The sequence below is a fragment of the Aulonocara stuartgranti genome, assembly GCF_965226115.1.
Source record: "Aulonocara stuartgranti genome assembly, chromosome: 4".
NCBI lineage: Eukaryota > Metazoa > Chordata > Actinopteri > Cichliformes > Cichlidae > Aulonocara > Aulonocara stuartgranti.
The window spans coordinates 26,303,965-26,315,596 of record NC_138942.1 but is presented as its reverse complement, the minus strand read 5'-3'; the positions used below and the strand labels follow the sequence as shown (position 1 = coordinate 26,315,596).

General features: G+C 43.9%; 1 protein-coding gene across 1 annotated transcript; it reads left to right on the top strand.

Moving 5' to 3' along the window:
• The first annotated feature begins 2,922 nt into the window (after positions 1–2,922).
• LOC309705830 (transcription factor SOX-10-like) lies at positions 2,923–11,393 on the top strand. Its single transcript, XM_082531839.1, has 4 exons — positions 2,923–3,125; positions 5,218–6,043; positions 8,206–8,366; positions 8,606–11,393. The coding sequence occupies exons 2-4, from the start codon at positions 5,607–5,609 to the stop codon at positions 9,400–9,402; spliced, it is 1,395 nt and encodes a 464-aa protein (XP_082387965.1). The 5' UTR covers positions 2,923–3,125; positions 5,218–5,606; the 3' UTR covers positions 9,403–11,393.
• Positions 11,394–11,632: the final 239 nt, after the last annotated feature.

Genomic DNA, 11,632 nt, shown 5'->3' with positions numbered 1-11,632 from the left:
CGATGGTCGGCTGTGAGAGGATAGCATGACCCTGCGGCTCTGATGGGGGTGAGCCCCCACCAAAACACACACACACACACACACACACACACACACACACACACACACACACACACACACACACTGCCATGGTCACAGGACTGCACCGAGACTTCTCTTTTGACACTGCCAACCCACTAACTGCCGACCTTTAGCTGTCATCCTAAGAGATGTTTTCATGTGTTTGTATCTCCAAGTTTGACTTCGAAAAACATCTTCACATGACAAAAGGACTTTTATCATTGGGGCCTGTTTGGGTATACATTCATGTTGGGAAATATGAATCGCCCACTGACTGCTTCAGTGCAGGAAAGTACAAGAAACTGCTAAAATGCAGTAAAACGACATCCCTAAGAATAAGAATAAAAGATGAGCCATCATGAAATGTACATTCCAGAAACAACAGTGTTTCCACTGTGGCGTTTTCGGTGTAAGAATCTCGACATTATATAGGGGATCGTTTCAGTTCACTACAAAGCTTTTAAAATATTTTTCTAACAGATTTCAGGATGTTATTCAGCAAAAATTGCCCTAATAAAGTTTTTAAATCTAATATGACTTACTTTTTAACTACTTTAATAAAATATATTACTTACGAAAACAATTTAAATAATACAAATAAAGTATTACAATTATTATGATACAAATAATTCTTTCATTTTAAAATGTTATTTTAATTATTTAACCTTTGACGTTTTCCAATAAGAAAATGTTAACCGTCTCCAAGACGAAGCCTTGGACAGTAAATACATGTAAGAGAAGAATTCATGATGGTTATGAAAAAGCCACAATGAGCTCTCCCAAGGCAGTCTGTTTAGAAAGACTCGGTGCATATGTGTATCGCACAATGAATGTCTTGTTTTTCTGAATGCTTAATCTATTTCTTTGCTTAATTGAATTTCTCTCTAAACGAAGTGCGCATAATGTCAAGCCATCCATCACCAGGCTATCCGAAGCGCTGGAAGGGCAACATTTTCGTACGAGAAAATAAAAACTAGTCTCATCTTTTCCCAGAAAGACGCCAACACAAAATAGTTCTTAAAAAATTTGTATATCAAAATTATGTAGCTGCCTTTTGTTCTTTATTGCTTCAGAATCAAAATTGTGGTTCAAACATTAAAAAAATGACGCAAATTTCAGAAACCAGCGCATTTTCACAACCATCTCTCTTCCAGAAATTATATAAATTGACGTTTATGGTCTCACACAGAAGTATTTAGCTCTTGTAGAGAAAGGGGCTATATTTTGGGGCTCTTCGCCCCCATTAGCATCATTTCACAAACACAAGCCAAAGCACTCACGTCAACCCGAGGCCGGGCCGCAAATCCTCAGCTGCACAGGAGGGGGGGGGGGGATCCCGGAGTGTCTCTCTCCGCAGGTCCTCGATTTACAGCTTCAGGAGCCGGGAAGTCCCAGCACAGCTCCCCGGGTTGTGTCCTCGGCGCTCCTGGAGCATTTTTTCCCTTATATGCCACAGACTGAGACTCGGACAAAGAGTGGCGGTAGATGGGGGAGACACAAGCGTTTTCCACAATTTTCTTTTCTTTTTTTTTATAGACACAGAACTGCTTTTTGTCCCACAGTTCTTTTTTTTTAATTTAAGGGAGAAGAGGGTGCTCGTTTTGATCACATGATTACAATTCACCTGAGATAGAAAAAAAGAAGAAGAAGAAAACAAAGGGAGCAAAGAAAGGAGGGGAACCGGGGGAATGAAAGAGGCAACACAGAGATTCACTCGTGGTTAGGATTCCCTTATCACAGTCAGCATTCATGGATAATGAAAAAAAGTGGTGATTTTTGGACTGGGGGCCGGTGTGTCGCATGGCGGGGATACAAGGGGTCATTGTTGCGAGGAACAGCGCTGGTGGTTGTATCCGTGCGGCCAGTTACGTCCCCTCGCCGTCTCTCCTTTCTGCTTACCAGCACTGTTTGGTTTGAAACGCGCGCTCTCTCTCAGTTAGAGGCGCTGATGCAATTATGAAATCCACACGAGATGCAGCACAAACTGCACGAGCTCTGAAATTGGCGCTAACACCTGTGACTCAATCTGGCTAAAATTAAACACGTTAAGCGGTTTGGATCGTTTTATACTAGGCCAAAAAGGTGCCCATTTTATATCCGTTTCATAAGACATGCCTGATTGTGTTGTGGGTTAATTTGTGTTTGTAAACGTAAGCTCCCTATGCGTTGAAGTAAAAGTCAGAGAATATTGCTATATTTCTTTCTTTCTAAACCAAGTGCGCAACTGGTGCGTAAAACCTGCCATTTCCAAACTTATTTGAGGCCTGCATCGCAGAGCGCGTTTAAGTACCGGGTCTCTTTCTGCTCACAAGGCCAAGACTGACGCCCATTTCTTCTCTTAGTAAATAATCCGGACTCGGATCTGTCAGTGCTGTCTGTGAGCATGTTCTGAAATGAAAAACCCCTTCTCCATAGCCACTGTGTTATATAAAGGAGGAAATTTTCTCTCACTCCTTTTCCCCGAAAAAAGCAATGTACAGGATTGAGGCTTCAATGTAGATGTTTCAGACAGTAAATTAAAGATTCTTTTTTAGATAATAATAATAATAATAATAATAATAATAAAGCTGGTTTCCCTGCCAAAATTAATACCCAAACACAGATAGCCCAATTTCACCTTTATCGTCTTATCATTATTGGTGTGATGAAACTATGCATCTCCCAAAGTAAAATAATTAGAAATGGGTGCTCATGTACCCAATTACTCTGTTTAACGTAATAAAAAAATACAAATGGTGCGATGGGTCTGGATAGATAGACAGATAGAGGGAGAGGATGTTAAGGAGCTAGAGAGAGAGAGAGTCCCCGGCCAATCAGAGAGCTCAGAGTCTGCGCCCGTATATGTGCGCTGGTCCTTTAAGATCTCTCCTCCGCATCTTTTTCATTTTTTTCTCTCGGGCGCGTACAAGGAGCTCTTTAAGCCCTGGTACAGACACACAGAGCAAGCATTCATACTCGGGCGGCGCGAGCGAGGGGGCTGGGGAGCGAGCGTCACTTTGGAAACTCGGACGGGAACTCACGGATTCTCGTGCTAAACCGACGACCTCCTTTTCCTCATTACTGAAGTAAGGCGCTTAGCATTTCCAACTCTTTCCTCTCTACAGCTGCTGCTGCTCTCACTCTGCCGTTTGATTATTTCTTTTCGTCAGAGTCCGAAACTCAGACTTATCATGCACTCTTACCTTTCATAAACATGGATCATTGTTTAGTTATTTATGGTGGGGGTTTTTTTGGGGGTTTTTTTTGTTGTTTTTTGTTTGTTATTTTAGCCACCACAATGATTCTGTTAAACCATGTGAGAATAGTCCTGCTGCCAAAAGTTAACGATGTTGTAGGGCTACAGTAATATCACCTCTCCTCTTTTCAACAAGTGCTGCGAAGTTTTCCAGCCGATTTGTGTTGTGGTTAAAGTTTCATGTGCCGATCGTCATAATTTATTTGGTCTTCAAGTGTTTTCCCCCTTTATTTTCTTCAGGATTTCATCATTAATTAAAGAAAAGTGCACAACAAGCGCAACAAAGGAGACTGCCAGAACTAAAGGCGATTTATGACTCTACACTTTTACACACGTATTAAAAAGTCCGATTATCCCCCATATTTAATCGAGTTATATTTCGGTATCTGGCAGACACTTAATCTTTAGATTATGAACAACAGGCCCTTTTTTTCAAAACCAAATGAAAGCCAGATTTCTGGCAAGTCGGGTGTTGAGTGTTAGTTCAGTGGGTAGCCCACAGTAAATATCCTCAGTAATGTAATAACACGCGTTATCTAAAGGGTGGGTCGAACGCAGTTAAGCTGTTATCAAATAAATTCAGCGATATCTGTTGTTCTGCTGCACATCGGTAGATGGGTCCAGTTGATTTTTTTATTGGCTTTTCCACTGATTTGATCTTGGTTTGATCTGCTAAAGAAAAAACATACTTAACCAATTGCTCGGTGGCGAAAGCAAATGATCCCCGCCCGGTCAGGTGACGCTGCTTGTTTCATTCTTAAGAAACAACGAAAAGGCACCGATGGTGTTCGTTGTTTCGTAAGAATGAAACAAGCAGCATGTACTACAAACACAAGAGACGCGCGCGTAAATGCGCTTTCCTCAACAGTTTACGCACACAGACCTTTAGAGATGTGATGACAGCCCGCGACGTGCCCTTGCAGACCAGGTGGCAACCGAGCATCAAAATACGCTTCGGACAGATGGGGAAGCTGCACCAGCCGCTCTGTTGGAAACGAATACAATTCCTAACATCCAATTAGATGTTAGGCTAATTAAAAGCTGGTGTTGGAAACATGTATTTAGAGTCACAGCGCTCACAAATGTAATTTGAACTCCTGTGCCGTTTGTAAAATTATAGATTTGGTTAATTAATTATAATTGCGCACAGCAAACGAACCGCCAGGAAATGCAGAACATTGATTCGGACATGTAGTGTGCTGCATGATTACAAAAAACTGTAAACGTATTAAAAAAGAAATATGAGGGAAGCGGGGCGTTGAGAGGCCAACCTTTAAAAAAAACAAAAACAAAAACGACCAGAGCGATTTTCTAAATAGAAAACAAATAATCGGACTGCGTGTTGCTCTTTTCCATGAAGTTTAGGACGCAAACTTCCAGACAGGCTGTTGATTTAATGGACAAAACGAGGACAACTTTAAACCTGCCCCTGTTTAACAAGCTAATTTACAGGAGTGCCCATACACACACACACACACACACACACACACACACACACAAGGGGGGGGGGGGGGGGGGGTTATGTTTCCAGCGGCATGATGTATTTATTCAAGAACCACGCGGTATAAATCCGACTTTTGTGCTGCTGTGGTCTCCTATCATTCCAACACATTTTCTCCGGGGAGCTTGCAATAACTGTAAAACAGTAGCTTGTTTTGGGAGCCGAGGCCCGGACCTGCAGGGGGGATGTGCGCTATAGAGGGCCACAAATATACACATATAGGCATGGTTTCACATATCGTGATATCGTGTTGAGTATTTATGTGGGGTTAATGCTTTCAGATTCAGGACGTTTAGCATCTTAATGCTGGATTCGAAAAGAACAGAAAGTTTTGCTAAATCGTGGCCAACCGTACCCAAATCCGCTGCCGCTCTACCTCTGATTTATTAAGCTGATGCTCCTCATCCCTCTGCTGTTTCAGGTCCTCGCTGTTGGATCTCGATCGCGGGATAAACGGAGGAGAGAAGGAAGGTGTAGTCAGGAGGGAAGTAAGAGCGGGTGAGTTTGGCGGAGAGAGTTGCGCAATAGCAGGTAAACTGGGGTCCAAGGTGCGCATCGAGCCGCCTATGATACCAACAACACGGATGGAAAGAACTTTAATGTGGAATCCTCACAGAGTTTTGCAACGGAGGCTGAGAGTAGAGACAGACTGGCAGTTTATATTATAACTTAGATGAGGCCAGAGAGACAGCCGACCCTCCGTGCGTAAACTGCAGAGCTACACAGAAACAAGAACCAGACAGGTAGAGCTGAGCATTTAAGAACAGCTTTTTACATCCTCTGCGCGCCTGGAGGCTTGTGTGAAGGACGATGTCCAGAGAGGAGCAGAGCTTTTCAGAGGTTGAGCTCAGCCCAGGGATGTCTGACGACAGCCGCTCCCTGTCACCGGGTCATTCCTCCGGGGCCGCTGTTGCTGGGGACTCGCCTCTCCACGGGCAGCAGCATCAGCCGCAGCTGGTCGGGCTGGACGACGCGTCGGCGGGTTGCTCCTCCGTCAAATCCGACGACGAGGACGACCGCTTCCCCGCGGGAATCCGCGACGCTGTGAGCCAGGTGCTCAAGTGCTACGACTGGACCCTCGTGCCCATGCCCGTTCGCGTAAGCAGCGGAAACAAGAACAAACAGCACGTGAAGAGGCCAATGAACGCCTTCATGGTGTGGGCGCAGGCGGCGCGGAGGAAACTGGCCGACCAACACCCGCACCTGCACAACGCGGAGCTCAGCAAGACCCTGGGGAAGCTCTGGAGGTGAGCAGGCCGGTTGCTTATAGTCCGTCTTAAGGCCCACTTTAAAATCCCGAAAACGTCTGGCTCTCACACACAGTAAATTGAATAATAAATTTAGGTGAATTCTCGTTCCACCAAACAAGAAAGAGACGATTAAGCTTTGACAGATTAAAATAAACAGCCACATGAACACCACCGCTCAAGGGTCACAGCTTAAGTAGCTACTCCAGGAATAATTGAATCAGACACTGAAGACTTTTTATCAAAAATGAACACACGCGCGCGCGCACACACACGTTAGTTATAGTTACAGAGGCATCATCTCAATAAACCGAAACATATCAGCTCAAACACATCAAACACACGTTTCTATTTCAGCTTCTGCAGGCTCACAGAGAGGCCACTGTATATTCACCACTTTGACTCGTGTGATTTAGTGCACACCCTCCACTTAATGTTCTTAAAGTCGATGAAAACCAACACAGTTATAACGTGTTTGAAAAAAATGCCTCGCTCTGTTTTACACGTGATATTATCTGTGATATGTTTCCTGAAAAAAAAAGAAGTATTTTTAGACTATTAGGAGGCAGCTCAGTCTTCTTTCCCGCTTTAGGCCACAGTTCACCAGTTGAGCAGCTCTTGTTTTTTGGTGCAGTGAGTGCGCCCTGGTCACATGTTTCTGAATCCTGGCTAATTCAATTCACTGTTTTAATTCCTGGGAAACATTAGCTGGAAGGAGTTCCCCCCTGGCAAAGTTCATTTAAAGTACATTCAAAGTTTAAGAAGAAGAATGATCTAGCCTTTTTTATAGTTAATAAACTTACAGTTCCCTAATATTCTGAGTCTTTCATTGCTTCATTTGCTTACAGAAAACCTGCACTTCTTTCATTTCAACCTTCTGTCAGGCAGGCACTGGAGAGTCTTTCCTTCTTGGTTGCTGACTTCTTCAGATTGCTCATTATTTCTTACCAAGAAGGACAGAAAAGGTTAAATGCATTACCTTGCAGGGATCATATTAATTTGATAAAGACTTGACCTTGGGCTCAGTCAGTAGTAGTTAATTGACCCACAAACACGATGAACAGGGAGGCTGAGGAGGGTCAGGGTTTTCTCATGCCACTCCTGTCAGGGGTGTAATAGTAGGAGCTCAGTCCCATGTTGCAGACAGGATGCAACTTTGGGCTGTATCATTTCATTAGAGTTTGGCAGTCAGAAGCCGCTGGCAGGAGTGACATTAGATGCAGCTGTGGAGATGTAGCAAATGAAACTATTGCTGCTAACAAAGGAAAATATGTCATCCTGGCAGGGTTGATAGAAATATGATATGAAGGATTAGCAATTATTTAAACACATAACTGAAGATAGGGGACAGACAACATGCCCCCCCCCCCCCCCCCCCCAAAAAAAAGGAAACCAAAAACCCAAACAAACAAAAAACAAAAAAGTATTGTTAATGTTTTTATAAGACAGAAAGTGGTAACATTATTGGGTGTTAAAGAGCATTTCAGAGGAGTAAAGAGAGGCTTTTGGAATCACTTCTTCCTACTCTGGGATCAAATTCATTCCTTTAACTCTTAATCAACCTTAAATCAGTTCACAGTGAAACATGAACTGATTTAAGGTTCAGAAATCCAGATTTATCTCGTTATGAAATTGAAATGGAAAACAAAAAAAAAAAGAAAGAAAGAAAAAAAGCCCCGAAACTCTTCAGCATCTGAAATCCTACACCAAGGAAGAATTGGAAAACATTCAGGTTCCAAAACTGGAACAATCAGTCTCCTCGGTTTCTAATTCTTACAAAGTGTTGGTCAGAGATGAGGTGTGTTCTCTGAGGTGCTCGGTCATCCAGCTTCACGGGAGTGTGAAGTGCTTAAATCAAAGATGAGGTAACAAAGCAAACCAGTAAATTATTTCTGTTGCTGGCTCATTCAAAATGAGCGTATTCTTCAAAATCCAAATATTTTACCCTTTCAGCATTTATCATACTGTCTTTCTACACATTTCAAATAAATCTAAGGTTTTAATCATTTGCAAATCACTGCCAGTCATAAAGGTTTATTCTTTTTTATTCTATGGTCTTTTTGCACCATCCTGTAGAATATGTACTGTATTCAACAGGAAAAAAAGTGACTATGGATCTTCGTAACTTAAACGATCAAATTTACCATTTTTCCCCCCCTGAGGCTTCTTAATGACAGTGACAAGCGACCCTTCATTGAGGAGGCAGAGAGGCTGAGGAAGCAGCACAAAAAGGACTACCCTGACTACAAGTATCAGCCGCGACGCCGCAAGAATGGGAAGATTGGTTCTGGGTCAGGAAGCGAGGCTGAAGGCCATTTGGAGGGTGAGGTCATCTACAGCCAGTACCACTACAAAGGCACCCACCTGGAAGTGGCCTACAGTGGGGGAGCCGGGTCCCCTCTGGCAAATGGGCATCACCCTTATGCTGTAGGTGGGCTGCCGGCTCCCGCCCGCTACTCCACTGTTATGCCTGAGTCCACTGAACATGATGACACACGCTTAGGTAATTGTCTGTGAATCTGCAGGGCAAACGAGCTGTAACTGCTTTCTCTTTTGCCACAGGTCAGAGCCACAGTCCTCCAACACCTCCCACTACTCCCAAGACCGAGCCTCAGTCTGCAAAGGCAGGAGATGGTAAGAGGGAGGGAGCCGGGAACGGGACTTCTCGTGGTACAATGGGAGCGGAAGGAAGCTCAGGTGCTGCGGGGTCTGGGAAACCTCATATCGACTTTGGTAACGTGGACATTGGTGAGATGAGTCATGAGGTAATGGCTAATATGGAGCCGTTTGATGTCAATGAGTTTGATCAGTACCTTCCCCCTAATGGGCACCCAGGGGTTGGGCCGAGTGCGGGGGCTGCAGGAACCACAACAGCTACTCCGGCCTCTCCGTACGCCTATGGGATCTCCTCAGCTCTGGCAGCGGCCAGTGGACACTCAGCAGCCTGGCTCTCCAAGCAGCAGCAGCAGCCGCCACAGCAACACCATGGCTCCCCTCTGAGCTCAGATCCCTCCAAAGCCCAGATTAAGAGTGAGGCCGGAGGTGCTGCGGGTCACTTTGTGGAAGCAGCTTCAGCAGGTTCCCACGTCACTTACACCCCCCTCAGCCTTCCTCACTACAGCTCTGCCTTCCCCTCGTTGGCCTCAAGAGCTCAGTTTGCAGAATACGCCGACCACCAGGGCTCGGGGTCATACTACGCCCATTCGAGCCAGGCTCCGGGGTTGTACTCCGCCTTTTCTTACATGGGGCCTTCCCAGAGGCCTTTGTACACTGCCATCACTGACTCAGCCAGCGTATCGCAGTCGCACAGCCCCACACACTGGGAACAGCCTGTCTACACAACGCTGTCGCGGCCATGACAGATAACGAGACCAGAGCGTGCCGGTGCAGGTTCAGCCCCAACGTCAGACCAGAGGAGCAGAGACAGCAGCAGCAGCAAGAGTCGCGCTGGTGGTGTCAGAGTCGAACGAGATCTGGTCTGGGGGGAGTGGGCAGGCACTGGGGGATGCGTCTGGGGAGGCAGAAGGGGGGAAACACCATTCTGCTCTTGCCCAGATGAAAACATGCTGTCACAGCCTGAGGATGAGCTTGGAGCGTGGTGCTTTTGAGGAGCGGTCGATCATTTGCGGCACTCGGTGGAGGAGTCAGAGTTCAATACATCGATAATGCAAATAAGTAAAATAAAATAAAAATCACCCACCCAACGCCACCAGCAGCACCACAGCAAAGCCTTTGGCACTTCTGGCTGTGTTCATGGGTGGTATGAGATCACGTACTTGTCATCGTGTATCGCAGCAGTCCACAACGCCACGGGCAAACGGAGGGGTCAGAGGTGACAGGGACACAGCGAGAAAAAAGCAAGACTTCGATCTGTGAGCGCGACAAAGGAGACAAATTCATTTTACCCGAGATGTTTGTTTTAACGCCAGGAGAACGGAGTGCCAAACTATTTGCCGGCCTTTCACTTCTCAGGCTTGACTGACCTTTTGTCAAACAAACGTTAGCCTTGTATTCCTTTCGAAAGTCAACACAACAAATACTCATGACATACTGTCCTCTCAGAGCCACAGTCGTCCCTTTTTGAATTCAATTTGTTTATGCTGTGTTCACTTAAAATGCCTTTGTACACTCGACAAATGGGCACGGAGGGGAAAAAATGCCATAAATCCATGCTGTGCTTTTGTTAACTGAAGTGTATATTTAGCTTATTGGGTGTACTTGAAGTTGCAAATGTACTTATGTCGATACACACAAACATGACCAAAGTTTTGAGACCAAAACCTGTACTTTTTATAAAGAAGAAACTGTTCTTTTAAAAGAAAGTTTCTCCCAACATAACATTCAAAGCTACCTTACATTTTGTGGCCAATTAGTGTTTTGTTTTTTTTGTTTTTTTTTTCTTAGCTTTGACTCAATTCAAAATGCAATCGTGTCAAAAACTTCCTTTAAGTTTGTAGCACAAAGGCACTGACTCATGATGAAAGGCAGTTCTATTCATCTGCTGATAATCCATTATCACTCAGTGTTTCATGACAAAATCCTTAACAGAAACGTACTTGTTGTTTTAACAACGTGCTGTGTTTACTGTACTGTTTAAAATGACTTTTTGCCATTGTTATCCACTGAAAGTCTACAGCACTGCCTTTGTCTGTTGTTTTGTTTGGTTGAGTGTGAGACAAAATGATCTTTTGATTATAGTTTAAAAAGTTACATTGTAAATAATGCCAACACTGAGAAACAATTTCCAGGCACTGAATGTTTTAACGCAGCCTGATGTCAAATAGAAAATGTGCCTTGTCCTTATTATGACTTTACTACTAACAGCTTTTGTATCAGTACTTACCTTTTGATGATTACTTACCATCTTTATTTACACGTTATACCTGTTATTTCTCTTCCCTACATCCCGCATTCTTCTTCACTGCTTCTCAAATATATCTGCATTTTAAATATCTTAACCTATATCTGCAAAAGAGCTAAACTGAATTTCTTTGTTTTATACGTAATGTATATCGGTACTGCACACATGTGGACCATATGCATGCACCACAGCTCAGGCAGAGCTCAAAGTCAGTTTTACTTTAACCAATTACCTCCAGCATAAGAGTTAAGCTTACATTCTCATTGCTACTATATATGTGTGTGTGAGCTATGGGTAATGTTTTTAATTCCACATTTATTTATGATTTGGTTTCATGTTTGCGTGCACATCCTTTCTCTCAATTTCTCATTTGAGCATTTCACATTTCTTGTGTAACTGCGTCTGAATAACAGCAGGTGTGAAAGCCTGAACACGATGATGATGATGATGACTTTGTATTCTGACGTGAAATAAAGCTTTGTTATTTCTGCTTGAATACAAGCTTGCCTCTTGAAAAGTCATAAATACTACAAATGATGAAAAAAGGTTCCTTTTGGTTGTGAAGACCACAAAAACTCTTCTCTTCTGGCTACAAACTGCAGTGGAAAAAAAACAAACAAAAGCTCACGTCTTTGGGGCATCTAATGACTCAGCCCATGCTGCTCACATTCCCAACATAATCTCTTCAGCTACTGGATAATTCACTTTGGCTGGCTGATGCTCAATCT

Coding starts and splice junctions, on each gene's coding strand:
- LOC309705830 (XM_082531839.1), top strand. CDS start 5,607: ATGTCCAGAGAGGAGCAGAGCTTTTCAGAGGTTGAGCTCAGCCCAGGG. Junction 6,044..8,205: donor ACCCTGGGGAAGCTCTGGAG/GTGAGCAGGCCG, acceptor TCCCCCCCTGAG/GCTTCTTAATGACAGTGACA. Junction 8,367..8,605: donor GGCTGAAGGCCATTTGGAGG/GTGAGGTCATCT, acceptor CTTTTGCCACAG/GTCAGAGCCACAGTCCTCCA.